The sequence below is a fragment of the Silurus meridionalis genome, chromosome 14, assembly GCF_014805685.1.
Source record: "Silurus meridionalis isolate SWU-2019-XX chromosome 14, ASM1480568v1, whole genome shotgun sequence".
NCBI lineage: Eukaryota > Metazoa > Chordata > Actinopteri > Siluriformes > Siluridae > Silurus > Silurus meridionalis.
This window is the reverse complement of record NC_060897.1, coordinates 11,078,677-11,094,379: the sequence shown is the minus strand read 5'-3', so window position 1 is coordinate 11,094,379 and position 15,703 is coordinate 11,078,677. Positions and strand designations below refer to the sequence as shown.

At 40.4% G+C, this 15,703-nt stretch overlaps 1 protein-coding gene across 4 annotated transcripts in view; it reads right to left on the bottom strand.

The window, feature by feature from the left end:
* The window catches only part of sdk2a (sidekick cell adhesion molecule 2a), a 146,692-nt gene extending 139,686 nt beyond the window's left edge, over nt 1–7,006 (bottom strand). For all 4 annotated transcript variants that reach the window (XM_046865655.1, XM_046865656.1, XM_046865657.1 and 1 more), the window contains exon 1: nt 5,939–7,006. In XM_046865655.1, the coding sequence (XP_046721611.1) occupies nt 5,939–6,038 (100 nt within the window). In that variant the 5' untranslated portion in view covers nt 6,039–7,006. The remainder of the gene's footprint in view (nt 1–5,938) is intronic.
* Between the last annotated feature and the right edge of the window lie 8,697 nt (nt 7,007–15,703).

Genomic DNA, 15,703 nt, shown 5'->3' with positions numbered 1-15,703 from the left:
CTATTTATCGAAATTTGTTGTTTTTCTTTCTGAATTGTTTACTCGCTAAATCAGTGTTAAACTACCCCCTCCGCCCCCCCCGCTCCAAAAAAAAAAAAAAAATGTTTTAATATGACTATCCATGTAAATATTCAAACCAGACTTGCCAGTTGGCCACAAGCCTACTCACATGCAGATTATCATTAACGGTACACTAATTAACATTACCTCATTTGTTACGCAGGGCAACTTGGCTGCCAATATTACTTTAAAAAAGGAAGAATAATGGATTTCAGTAGGCTATAAACAGGGCCCACGTTATAAACAGTGTGAATGATCGTGAAAAGAATATCGGGAATGATGTGTGTTTTATTGTAGGGATGGGAATAATACAGCGATGATTTGACTGTGATCTTTCTTAATTGAAATGTAAAATACGAATCGCACCAAATATCACAAAATAATTCCAAATAAATATTATGAGAGGGATTTCAAGATGTCTTTTATACTGCATTTGAACATTAGTTAGCCTGTAATATTATATAGTGCTAAAAAACAATAGCATTTCATTATGTCAATATCTTACACTATACTGCATATTAAATTGTGTGTGTGTGTGTGTGTGTGTGTGTGTGTGTGTGTGTGTGTGTGTGTGTGTGTGTGTGTGTTTTCTCACTCCTGAAACCCTGCAGGTCTGAAGCTTGGACATTTTATATTTCTGTCTTAATTTTATGTGTCTACCCACGAAACATCTGCCTGTCATCAAGATTTATTAACTTTTTTTTGTTTGTTTTTAAGAGATAAAAATGCACATTTTTATGACCTCATTACTTCTCTCGGAATTTGAATTCTGATCGTTCGAAACATGGGGGTTTTTTTCAGAAAAAAAACAACTAGCGAATCAAAATGTGCCACTGCTGTGTTTTCCATTCAAAACCAAGTTGATTTGGAGGTAAATGTATCCATTCTATTTGGCTATACCAGGATGAACAACACACGCACCACCACCTCTACTGCCTCCTTCTGCACTTGGAGGAGCACAAGTGTATGAGCTGAGTGCATCCTTTTATATCTTCTTTTGTACGTAAATGGGTGTTTTTTTTTTCCACATGTGAAATAAAAGAGGGGAAAAAAAGCAACCCAACCGTCTGCCTCCCTCAATCTCTCTGTCAGTGGTTGTATCACTATGTCTCTTTTGCTTGTGCCTTTTGTTGTTACTTTATTCACAACAAAAAAATAAGCTCACAATATCCCAAGGGAAGGAGACTGAATGAGAGTGGAGCTGTAGCAGGCTTTGTCTCTCATTGCTGTTTTCTTAGAGCTGATGCGCTCAATTCTTTAAATGTTTACATTGAAGAGCCCAGGGGCTGAAACAAACCTGCATGTGCTGAGCAAATGACACAGTCACAATTCCAGCATATTTCCATATTTTTTTCTTCAGTGCAGTTGAACCATGTCAAGCTAGTTCTTCCTAAGCTCGGTATGAATCAGTGCCCATGGCCAAGCTCAAGCCCCAAACCGTGCAACGACCCACCCAGCAAACCTTGCGGTATTTCTCTATTTATTATTTCACTCCGTTGCATCTGATTCACCAACCCTCTCTTTTTCAACTCTATTTACAGTTTGGCAACAATGTAGAAATCATACCCTGCTGGTTATGTTATAATTTGCCATGACTTTCCCCCAAAGCAAGTTCACATGTAGAACATTTATTAAGTGTATTTCACCCTAGGGGTTTTCTGCTTCCCCTGTCAGTAAACAAGCCAACAAGGGAAGCAAACTCACTTCATGACTTTGATTTAAATGAGCCTTGAAGTAGTGTTTTTTTTTTTTCTATGGAATCGAGAATTTCATTATTGCCACCCCCCTTCATCAAGAATTCAATCTAGAAATACAAGCCATCTCTCTTCCCCCGTTCCCTATTCTCCCTACTTTCTTTTTTCCCCCTATCTTTTCCACCTTATCACATTATATCAAATGAATCATTTTACTCATATATCCGAAATGGTTTTGATCACATCAAGCAGTAAAAGACTTTAATATGCTATCTGTTTCAGACAGGGGAATATTATGAACTGGGTTGTGAAAGAATTGACTAAATCCGCATAGCAAACGGGCAAATTCGAGCCGGGAGCCGTTGTAAACAGTGAAATAATGGAATGGGCTTTTTTCACAGCATGGCAGAACAGAGGCTGCGTGGGCAGAGAGTCAGATCTCCTTGTGAGTGACATTACATGGCATCGTGTCATGGCCTTGGTGCAAGACATGGCACATTGCGCCCCTCGTCCACACTGACAGTCATACCCCCGCAGCTCGTGGCAATTACCGAGCAGAGCCTTGTGTGCCAAGGCCTAAAGTCCGAACTAATCTGATTACACTCCCATTCTGAACCACAAACACAGTTTTGCCGCTCGAGCGAGTCGGTTAAAAGGCCTCCTGAAGCGTGATCTGCGCACATGCAGAGGCGACATTCTCTCTCCTATCAGACTGCTATCGATCCTCTAGCAAATGAAGCTGGATACAAAACAAAGAAGAGTATTTGACATTCCATCTCCACAGCAATATATAAGGGTCTCCAGGTGCACGATTTCCTGGCGATTTCACCATTCCCCTGACCAACCTCTGCACCTTAACTGGATGAATGATCGGTGCAAGACTGTGGCGGTAGACATGGTTCAGCAGGGCACCGGCTGGCTAGTCACAGCTACTGCTCCGACGCTGGCGGGGGACAGCAGGAGTCAGGCTTCATCCGGATTCACCCAGGACTTTGGAGCAGTTGGAAACAGATGGGTTTTTTTTGAAAAGTCACTAGGCATCTGTTCCCATTCGAAAACCCAGCCTTGGAGACATGTAATTAAATAAGTGTCACACAGCATGCTGATAAATATGCCACAAAGACTGTGTGTGTGCGCATGCATAATTATGGCATTGCAATATCGGTACCATATCCCTCCCTGCTCAGGACGGCACTTACAGGACATCAAAACCAGAGCTTGGGGTAAACAGACAAAAATTGAGGATATAATCCCAAACTTGTGTTATTCTGACTATTTATGCAGAAACGAATGTGCGTTGATGTCTTGACATACATGCACGTGCTCTTTTTTTTGATTGGCGTGCGCATGCATTCGGAGAAGATCTTAAATGAACAACAGAACAGAATGTAATCATGTAAGGATTTGAGTATTTCAAATGAATTCCTTCTTTGAGCGATGGTAGATTATCAAATATAATCACAAGATTTAAAGATTGCGAAACGTCAAAAAACTGTCGTGTTTTTTGTAATCCTGGGCTGGCAGAATGCTGAAACCGGGATTTCTTCGAAATGCTTTTAGGTGGTCATGCACACCCAGACTCTCCAGACTTCGACGCGAAAATTCGTTTGGAAATGTTCCCCACCATTTGATCTTTTTTTGAGATTTAATTTGTGTAGTGACTATCAGGACATCGAGGATTTTTTCAAGACAGCTACGTGAACAATAATAATAATGAAAAGAAACAACTGGTGTGTAGGCAGTACTAGTGAAGCAGGTTCCTGTGTGGACTGAGTGTCAGGTTTCTCTATTTGAATTAAAGCACAGCAAACTGTTAACACAGCAGGAGAGGTGGGTTTGTCTTTCGGTAAACTTCAGGAAAAAAAAAACAACAAAAAAAGACGCAGACGAAGACAAGACACCTCAGCTTCTCCAGGGACCCATTCAGCTTTCACACTCCCCTAATTTATGCAACCCTCTGAGCTCCAGACGCTCTGAGAGGATGACTGAGCCCGATCTATTTACCACAGCGAAGCAGTGGCATGGACGCTCATTAGCGGGTAGACCCAGAATACATACTGCAGCTTTGTGAGAGAAGAGACCATGAAACCGAGAAAGCTGGTGGCTCTTACACCACCTTCTGCGTAGGATCATGCCACTTTCTGGCTCAGCTCCTGGTGAGACCTCCTGCTGAGACAAGCTCTAAGTTACCTGCGCTGTCTTACACCATCCAGGAGCCCCAAGTGAATTCCCATAACTGCTTATCAGTGCAAAGTGGCAGTGAGAACGTTTTCACTCTTTGGTCATTGACGGACTGGAGAGTGGTTGCCTTTTAAACTCTCATCCGTGCTTCCCCAAAGCCAGTCGATGGCATTGAAAACCAAGGTTTAAATCGATAAGAATACTGAAACAGAGAGCTTCTAGTGGAATACTACCCTATGCAACCAGAACAGGAAGCTAATAAGTGTCTATGCCGCTGTGCCAAGCATAATTAGGTATGTCTGAGTAATTCTCCTTTAAGGTTGGCAGCCTTTGGATAACAGTGTGACTTGTTCAGGGATAGATGCTAAAGGATTATGCTGCTTTCAGCAAAGCAACGCTATTGCGATTATCCAACGCACAATACCAGATCTAAGCCATTTTGCAGTTAATGAATCACCGAGACCTGTACTTTAAGGCCCATCGAACAAAATGGATCACTGGACTGTATACCAACCATCTGCCTCAGCACAGCTGGATGATTTTTTATAGCAGCTGAGGGACCCCGTTGACAAAGCAAAACATGTCGAAAAAGGTCAAATTTCCCCAAGACCAAAACTGTAAAGCCATTTGGTTTGCTGAAAAATGGCCATCGGTGCAATTTCTGATCCAAAAAACATGACAGCAGCTTAATCTTCAGAGGTTAACCTGCTACTCTCCTGGCACAAGAATGGCAGCTTTCTCGCACAGGGTCCTGACGAACGAGGAAAGCGCTTTGTAGTAATTCAACAAGCAGTACGGTGTAAATGTGCCATCTGAGCATGTTACAGCTATGATTCAGAAAGCTGCAGGAAGCCCGGACAGAACTGCCAGACCGTGTGGTTTCTAACCCAATCAGGCTAGTTGGAATCACAGCAACTTATAATTTGGATTTCCTGATTATCCATGATTGAAAAATGAAAACATATTTTTAGTTTCCATTTGAAACTGTGATTAGAATATGAAGCAACGTGACGATCCTGAGCTTTCAGTAAATGTGCACATATACTGTGTTCATTCAGTGACCTCGATATTGGGTGCGTACATGACTGTTTCATCAAGTACTGGTTTAAGTTATTTTGACGATATAAAAAAATTGAATGAAGCCCATCTTTTTGCAATAGGCAATTCGTCACACCCTGCTTTCTACTCTGTCTATCTGTGGTCCTCAAAAAAAAAAAAAAAAAAAACACAATACCATCCTGTCCTGGTATGAATGTATAAGTAGTTCTCTCAGGGTTTTGCAACCATTTTTCTGGCCACTTCATTACACAAACCTACCTTGTTGCTCCATGTTTTATATATATATATATATATATATATATATATATATATATATATATATATATATATATATATATACACTATACAGTTCTTTTCTCCACACAGTTTGTCTTAACCGTTCTCTGACCACCCACTACCGTGTCGGTGCTGTGCTGAGAGCGGTCCACCACCCAGACCAGATCTGGTCATGTCGTGTTCCTCGGGTGGTCTCCGATGAGAAGAAATCACACATAGCAACAGATGGGTTACAGGCAGTCATTTTCTGCAAAGTGAACCTGAACCTGAGCAGGATAATAAATCAAGTAGGACAGGAATCAATTGGCCACTGTATAAGTGCATTTTCCTCCATGAAGCCACACATGAAAAGTGAGGAAAACGTGCAGTAACCTCATGTGAACAAGATTGTTTAGGAGTAAGGAACAAAAGTCTGAACTTGAAGACTCTATAAGTCGTTCTAGGACACATTGGAAGTCTGAGTTACAGTATGTACTGTTTGTTTAAAATGTAAAGGGCGATGGCCAGCTCACTGGGGGGAACTGTTGACCAGGATGGAGCAAAAAAGCAAGAAACAAAAGAAAGAAAGAGAGAGCGAGAGCGAGAGAGAGAGAGAGAGAGAGAGAGAGAGAGAGAGAGAGAGTCCAAGCTCAAAATCGTTCCCAAATGGACAACACCCGCGTCCTTACCTTGGCCATGTGTGAAGTGAAGAAGGAAAGACAGCAGCATCCAGCTCCAGCTCCAGCTCCAGCCGGCTCCCAGCTTCAGGGCGAACAAACAGCCCGACATTTTCCTCCAAGGACCGGAAGAGTGTGATGGATAGAGGGAAAGCTAGATTGAGAAAGGAAGAGGGTGAGAGAGAAGGAGAGAAGGAGAGAGGAAGAGATGGAGAGATGGAGTACGTGTTGCTCGGAAGTCGGGGACACTTTTTCCCCCTCGGCGCGCGCGCGCTCGGAGAGATATGGTGCGTCACGCGCGCTCAGTGGGTCAGGATGAGAGGAGTTTGAGCTGATGCGCGCTGCACAGTAACCCCGCGGCTCGGTTTAGTATCCCGGCTTCTGTGTCAAAGTTGCGGGAGAGGAGTTCATTCTGTCTTCTTCACACACACCGGCCAGCGGAACGCCTCAGTCTCAAGCCGCCTTCGGTCAAGTTGGGTCGCGCGCCAGACTCCATTCCAGTGCCGTAAATGTGAGAGTGATGGCGGTGCAGAATCACCGAGCCGCGGCTTCAACTGAAGAAAAACAAGAGCGATCCCGTTCGCTTTGGCATATGTATACACACACACTCACACTCACACACACCAGGAGCTAAGCTCAGCCACGAGTGATCGTGCGGCTGCGGGTGAATGAGTGATGCAGCCGGCGCTGGTATAGGATCGCCACCGTGCGGCGCGCGGCCGAAGTGCGTGACCCTCACCTTGAGCACTCTAGCGCAGAGGGGTGTGTGTGTGTGTGTGTGTGTGTGTGTTTTCTCCAACTCAAACAGATTGAATAGATTGGCTGTCTGGGATCCCTGGGGAGTGCTGACCGCATTGAGAAACACTGCCCTAGTGTAGTCTACTTAGTGCTAAAGGTGCATTATTTGTTTAGACAGTCTGGATTTTATGAACGTTTCAGCTCCAAACACTAGATCTATCTCACAGTGTTATCTAGCATTATGGACAGACAATCCGAGGCTTGTTATTATTTTTTTTAAGGAACATCCAAGAATTGACTCCCAGACAGACAAGAATTGACTCCCAGAAAGCATGTAAACGTCAGTAACTCTTTAGATTATATGTTGTTTTCAACCATTACTTACTTCCTACATAAGAAAGGAACCAAACATAAAAAACAAAAGAAGAATAAGAAAAGGAGAATGTAACGCCAGAGTCTGCTAATCACAAATCAATCATTTTCTTTGCTTATCGAACAGTTCTGGACTGTGTACACATGCTAATGCAAATCAAATCACCTAATATAATCAATAAATGGCTTAGTGGTTTGCCTTGAACCTCCAGGGTCTGGGGTTTTCCTCCAGATACTCACTCCAGCTTCCTCACCCAGTCCAAAAACACTGGACTGGGCCCTGTGATGGCTTAGGACTTTTTTCTGGGTGTTTCCTGCCCTGTGCATATAATTTCCTGGCATGTCTGCAACTTTGAAGATGGATGGATGGCTACATTTATTTATTTTTAATTGTCAGCTTTAAATATTTTAGACCTGGATCTTTTTTATCCATTGAAGCATATAACTTTAGTCTTTTTAGCCATACAAAATACACTCATTTTTTGAATAAGTAAGCTCTAGACAGAATCCAAATTCATTCATGAAATGTATTTATGGATGAGAAGGCTTAAAGACATGGGAGTAGGTAGGAAGATTCCAGTACAGCTCTGACATATCTCTGAAAGGACCATACACTTACTGGAGCTAAGTGACTCTAATCATCATTGTGGGGTTTGTAGTTATTTTGACCAAATCCCTCAGTATTAGCAATTATAAAGCAAGCTGAAAGCTATTATCTAACCATTTGCTGTATAACAAGCCACACATCAAATATTCTGCTAACATACTTTTCTCTATATAATTAGATGCTGTATAATTAGAACTTCTCTTGCCCTTTTTGCCATGTGTATAAAAATCTGGACATGCCACTGCATCACGATCAATGTCCCCCTGTTTTCTTTCTTCATTCATCCTTTGTTGTTCTTTATTTAATTGCTCTTCAGTTTTCAATTGTCCTTATCTGTTAATGAACAATAAATACAAAACTTTGATGCACTATATCTTACACTCATTTAAGCACGTTCAAAGAGATTGTTTCTAGCACACAATTGTATAGGGTGTCTTAGAATGTGGTTGCCTTCAATTTTGTCTTCACTTGAACTAGGAGACCCAACCTGTTCCAGCATGAAACTGCCCCAATGCACAAAGCCATTTCAATGAAGATATGGTTTACATGGGTTGGAGTGGAAGATTTTGAGGGGCCTGCTATAGAAATTTGACCTCAATTATATTAAACTCCTTTGGGATAAATTGGAACGCTGACTATACCCCAGTCTTCCTCACTCTTCATCAGTACCTGACTTTACTATCACCCTTGTGTGTGAATGAGAATAAATCTTCACAACCAGACTCCAAAATCTAGTGTAGAGATGCCCAAACTAGGGCATTTAGCCATACCATATATGAGAAGCAGAAGAAAAATGGAAAAATGCCCTTTGTGAAACTTTTTGAAAAATAAGGATCAGGTTTGTGTCTCTCATTAGAGGTCACTGAATTAGGCATTGAACTCTATTGTACAATATATTGGATTGTTTTTCATTCGCTGAACTAGAACTTTGAAAATAAAACTGCATTGGTTAAGCACATTAAAGCGTAATGCTCTCTTTTTTCCAATTATTAAATCATAAATGAGAGGAACCATAGCAACTTTAATTTTATAATGGGTGGTTTAATGCAACATTTATTTCCATCTTAAGTTAGATTTTTTGGATTTTTAGGAAGAATTCTGTGCACATTTGATCTTGTGGAACAACTTCCCAAAAGTGGGGATGTTATTATTACAGCAAATTGGGAGTAAATATGAAATGGTGTGTTAAAAAAACATGTACATCTTATGGTCAGGTGTCCACAAAACACAAATTTCTTTTTTCGATATAGTGTATATTAGCATCTTTTTTGCATCTATATAATAACCCACACTCTAAGATAACGAGTTTAGCATATATTGTATAGCTACAGTTCTCAGCTTCCTTAAAATGTTCCAATTTATGTTCTTGTTTTAATCTTAACTATAGTTATACAGGTAATAAAACAGCAATCAGTTGAAACATAACATGGGATGGTAAAAGTTAAGCGGTTAAGGCATTGGATCCAAAGGTTGTGAGTTCAAATCACAGCCACACCAAGGAGCTTCTGCTCTTGGGCCCCTGAACAATGCCATAATAAATATATACTCATTTTTAGTGGAGTATTTATTTTCCCCCTCCAAAAAAAACTGTTTAATTTAATATTTAGTTTATTTTTGTTTTGTTCTTTTGGTGTGGTGGGAAGGGAAGGGGTCTGTGTGAAAAACGTCAATGCTCCATGCACCATACCACAGAGAGTTTCCATTTAGAGAAGGTTTCAAGTAATTCCAATTAAGCCAGTTAAACCATTCACACAATGAATCAACCACCCTTTCTTTCTAAGAGGGTTCATGTGTCATCTGAGACTAATGTCTGTCCTAAAACGTAGCCTAAATGTGGTCCATGTGTACTTTATTCAGGTCGATTTCTTAAAGTGTTCAGCTACCTTTAGGGCTGTTCTTCCCAGTGCAGTTCTCAGAGATCCCAAGATAATCCTTAGATTTAATATCATCTATAATGTAATCTATAATAAAATAATCTGTTCCTGCTTCTTCACAATGTGCCAGGTAATAACAACTGTTGAATTTTGACCTTGCTCCATTGTGTTAGGAAATAGAACACAAGAAAAAGAACATTCTTAGAGGTCCCCCAAGACTGAATTGTGAGCTACAAGGTTGCATAGATAAAAGTGCATACAATAGAATGTTTCCACTGTATGTTATATGTATCACTTGCCTTTAAATCAATGGAAGTTGTTCGTGGAATACACAGTCCGTTAAGAGTATTGTACATTGTGAGTCAATGCTCAAAAGCTAGTCTATATGAGTTCGGATTTATTCATAGGTATAAAACGTGCTTCTATCTGAGACGTCTAAGTGAGCGTTATCTAAATATAACTTGACAATCTCTTAATCCAGTAAAAATTGTGCTTCACCAGAGTAACTTGTTTCATTTAGAAGATATGCGAAACCAAAAAGAAAACATTAAAATGTAACAGTGCAAGGTAGATTTTGTCAGTGGAGGGACAGAGAGATTTGAATTCTTCCCCCCCGGCAATATTAGTAACTCCCTCTCAGAATCTCACAGACTCGGTTCCTGCTTTGATCCTAAGAGCTCAAATCTGGTTTTGAATTCTGAATAGCTCGATTACCAGGCATAGTCACGACTCATATGTCTGTGCCACTGTGTGGGTCACATTCAAAAAGAAGTCTGAATCAGGCAAAGAAGTTGGGAAAAAAAGAGAGATAATAATTAGCTTTCTCATACTTGGGAAAATAGGAGGTTTGTTGATAGTGGCGGTGGTGAGTCATGGTCATCATTCTCATGAGTACAAGAGAACACAAAAGCATCAGTGATGTGTACAGAATCGGCTGGTTCTGGAAACGATATTTTGATATGAGAAAAGACTTAGATGTAGGGTGTACCAAAGACGACAACATTTTGAATTAGAATGAGAATCATAAAGCAAACTGTTTGTTCCACCCCCAATAGCAAGAACATCTGCTCCTGTCTGGGGAAGAAAACACAAACAATAAGAGTGTATTTGTATTAAAAAAACAAAAGCCTATGGTTGCTCAGTAGTTGCTGTGAGTTGAAGAGACAATTTCCATTGAAAGCAGGACCTCAGATGGTTCTATCGGTGGAAACTGGTGACATTGTGGCCCTGTCCTGGTTTCCTCAAGGAGATGCCTATCTGTTAATGAGGCAATATGTTGCTGGCGGAGGACGACGCCATGTGTGTGCGCCTGCAGAGTTCCCCAGTCTGTCATGCTCGCTTCTCTTTTCAGCAGCGTATAAAATTGCATACTTCTAAGTAATATTACAACATATTTCCGAAACATGAGCACCTAAAACCATACTGCTCATTAAATAGCACAAGGAAAATACCTGTGGAATTATTCAGTAGTGTGAATAGTACATGAATAGTAAAGGATCTACACCTGCAGGCTTTGCTCAACTCAAATGTGTATCTCTTATGTATGTATTTCCAGAAGTAAAGTAAAGAAATTCTTACCTCCAAAGGTAGAAAATTTCATTCCGACTCCACTGAAAGATGACCCACCTGATTCACTTACTGAAAAACAATATTGCTGCCAAATGTTAAATCACTGTCAGTCTTTGTACACTATGGGGAAATCATCAGTAATTAATTCAGTCAGTTTTGTTCTGTTTGATACAGTTTTGCTTTTGCAGACTACCACACAACTACCCGACATCTGAAGTCTACGAATATTGGTCAAATTTTACTTCATTCAGGCTGGTTTATGGAACTGCAATGAATCTGAAATGTCGTCGTGATTTCTGACTTTGGTGGCAATTTTGTGTCCATCCATTACATTCACTTGTTCCTGAGGCATGCAAGAATGTCACAAGTTTTATTTGATATTTAAGAGAGGTGCACTTACTGTTTTACATTCTGTATTGGGTTCAGCCCGATGGAGGTATATCATACACAAAAGGGCTCTACCAAACCTCATTCCTTGTCAGGCAGAGGTTCGGAAATGGCAATCATCCAACAGAAAAAAAGACACCTTCTGTTTTATAAGGTGATGAATCATCCTGGATGAATACAAATCAGCCTAGATAATATGAATAGCCTACATGCTAGTTGTTTAGTCAACTCCATCTCAATCTCCTGCCTGTCAAGCAGTAACACTGTAATTTGGTCTTGAGAAACAAAAAGCTACAATTTTATGATTTCCATTAGAATAAACCAGGCCAAATGGAGTAGCTCAGGGCCATAATAGAACAGTTTTAAAGGCTTGTTTAGAAACCGAATAAAGAAATATTGCTATCATGGAGGACATTAAGCTGCTCCTGTATCTTCATTTTAGATACACATTTTTGTCTTTAAAAGGAGAAGAAATACTTCTACTCACCCAACTTGTTGCTCACTGCTACACCTTTAAAATAACAGTAGTACATCCCTTTTTATCCAAAAAACATATAATGTCCCTACAGACTCTTAATAAAGGGCCAGTAAGATGCCCCATGCTAAGTGTCTGATTAGCACTTTTGGGTTTCGAGCTTGTTTTTGCCGCTCCATGCAGGCAGCTCATTAGTGTTGGAGCTCTTTTGGTTTATCTCCCACTGTGGCTGCTGTTCTAATGTGCCACAGATGTTTCTTCTGATAATCTCACCCCCCTAGAGTCTAAAGTGTGCCTACTTCACATATGGTTGTATACAAACTTGGTCATGGACATGGTCTGCCTTTCTCTCCTACACTCCCCCTCACTTTCACAATTATGTGATATCCCAGAAATCAGTCTTGCTACACTGCCACTAAACAGTGCACCTCAGTGGAAAGATCCGATTTCCCTTCGGAGAGAAATCATCCTTCACAGACACGGCACTGTCCCTGAGATGGTTGTGTAGCCAAGCTGCAGATTGAAACTTGGAAAATGCCAGCTCACTGGGATAAAACACCCATGGTGTTAACAGAACCTATGACTCATCAGACTGATAAATATCTTTCCTCCTCAGTGGAGTGCTAACATGAATCCTTCTTAAAATCTTTATAAAAAAAAATAACAAATTAGCACTCCCTCTTTACTCAGAGAGCATCTGAGAGGTGTCGGGTGTCGGGTGTCTACGTGTTGGGTTGAGGACCTGCAATGTATACCCGCTGATCGATGACCCTAAGGGCGCTTGTGCATCTGGTCTCCGTAGACGTCACACAGAAAAATGATGTACCTTAAAAAGGCACGTTCTGAGCCTTTGGATAAATAACAACTACAAGCCCGAAGTGATACAAATGCCACAATTTAACCATTTCCAGTCATCCTGTATCCCTGTTACAGCACAGTAGAGAAAAGCAGCTTATTCAAATGATGGATGTGCATAGGATGCAAAAGGAGCGTATTTAAACACTAGCGCCTAAGCCTTGCTTACCTTTAACCGACTCTGCAGGTTTCATTTCACAGAGCTCACACGTGCTTTAAAAAGTGTTTATTTATAAATGCAAAACTGACATAACTGCCATTTCCACACCTTCATAGTTCAACAGCCTTTTTAATATCCATACACCATTTCACCACGGTGCCTCCAACGGCAGATGAATTTAAAAAAAAAGCACTGATTCAATCATTCTGTTTGCTCCACCACGGGACACTGCATTGCCTTAATGGTACGAGACATCTCTTCTGCATTCTTTCAATAGCGTCTTCACCCGCCCGCCCTCCTTCTTGCCGTCCTCACTGCTCTCATTACATAGAAATAATTTACATGTGCTTCAACAAGCAACAAATGCCTGATCAGTCAGGGATATATTGTGCTGAGTAATAGCAAAGAAATCTGTTCTCAGAGGGACCATTAGTTTACCTCCAGCTCTCTTCAAGAGAAAGAAGAGGTTCTTATGCTGCATTGCTCTTTTTCTTTGTGTTAGCACCGTACACTAGGTAGATACAGACTCCATGTTTAAAAATGTTGTACAGCTTGGTGGAGCAAGGCTATAAAATTGATAAAAGTGCACAGTGATCTGTTTGTTAGAGGTTGGTATTTTGTATTTTGAAAGAAACACCCTTTCACTGCATTTCATTGCGAATCAACAGTCACTACACATTTATGTGCAATGAAAGCCTTATTACTATGTTATTAAGTATTGATTGGGCATCATACGGTAAAAGTCCTTTTTCCTTTTAAGTGTGACTATTACGACTCATCAGCAGGCCCCCACAAGACAGCTTCAGAAGGATAACAAAAGCTTAATTGGTGTAGGACTGACACGAGAGACAAAAGACACAAAAAAGGAACTCGCTGTTCTTTAGCTGTAGCAGTAATGGTCGGATAACAGCGATTTAATAGACTGAGCATACTGAAAGAAAAAATTGGGACTCTTAAGGCACTCAGAAATTCACGATATCCTCTTTTTAGTTTAGGTGAATGAAGATGGACAGCTTTCAAGGAGGGTACAAAACTGTTACCGTCACTGTTGCCTCTACTCCAGTTCACGTAACCTTTACAAACACCGAGCCAAACTTAAATGATAACAATAACAAATTTATTGCAATCAATAGCAGATTTAATATAAAGTCAGTCCCTGTGGAGAAGCTGATGCTGGCTATCTCAGTGTCATTAAAAGCTCCATGCTGGAGCTCCTGTGACACTGTCTGTGGCCTGAGGGCAATGAATAGCTAAGGCAAAAAAAAAGATAAAAGGAAAAAATTGTTCCTTCCTCAATCACCATCGCTATACTTTGCTTACAGACAGCCAACATTTAACCCAATATAGGGATTGACTCATTCCATTCCTAGGGTTGAGCTTGGCCAGTTCTTGTAAATGATAAACTGTCACATGGTCTAAACTGTCACATGCTTCAGAAGACACCTAACAAATGTGCATTTAGAACAGCAAAATGTATAGTACAGTGAAATGGAGAGATTGTTGTTACTTTTTTACTCCTTCTTCACACAAGAGCAGTTAATCCAGTCTCTTAGGATGGAGTGGTTGAAGTTATTTATTTATTTTAAGCGTAAAAAATACTCAAAAAACCTCTTCTACAAGACCACAATCGTAATAAATGAAACCTTAGACGAAAATAAGCTCCAAACTTAGAAATTATAAATAGGTTATATTAAGTCACACTCTGTGTGCAAAGCAAGATAACGGGGCTTTTTAAATAAACCGGCTACTCACACAATTTCTTTGGACACGAGTTTGAGAGCATCTTTATGGAGTGTTGTGAAGTTCTCTTATTTGAAAAGCAGGACGAAAAGTGGCAATCATGAGGCAGCCTGCTGACTTAACAGTGTTCCATGGATTGTTATGATAAATCTGTGGAATTCACAGCTTCTAATGGAAGTTTAGAGTGACGTAAATGTTAGCAAGCATATGGTGTATAACCGGCAAGCTAATCTAATGGTTTGGTACAAATATATATATATACAGTGTGTGTAGGGTTTATGACATTTGCAAGCTAACAAAAGTATTTGAATATGCATGTGATGTATCTCCAAATCTTGCCGATTTAAATTGGAAAAATGCAGACTCGATGTAAATTAGACCAAAGGTGAAGACTTCCACAGACTGTAGAGCTTCAGGGTGGTCAAACCTATCATTTATTTAATCACAGAGTAAAATATATCATGCTCACCTCCATCGCCGCAGAGTGGACTTAGGTAAATTTTGACTAAGCGTTTCCTGTCACATCTATAACTGCTTCATATTCAAATGTTTGCATTTACTAGCTTGCAAGTACCCTAAACCTATGTCAAGTTTCTATATTGGACATTTCTAATTTGTGAAAATTGTTCTGATATCTTTTTAAATGGTAGTTCAGTAGTTAAGGCTCTGGGCTACTGATTGGAAGGTTGAGGGTTCAAGTCACAGTATCGCCAAGCTGCCAGTCCTGGTCCCTTTTGCAATTCTCTTAACCCTCTGTGCTCCAGAAGTGCTGTAACATGGCTGAACTTGTGCTCTGACCCCAGCTTCATAACATTGCTGGGGGAAAAAAAAAAAATATTTTGCTGTAATTTTCTACACATGTACATAAAAAGCACCGTTTTCATCCACAGCTGGTTCAGAACTAAGAAAAAACTGGAAACAGCATAGTTTATCAAATTGATAGCAGGAAAAATCATGATTGTATATAAGTATAATATAAAAGTCAGTCAAGTGCCTTTGT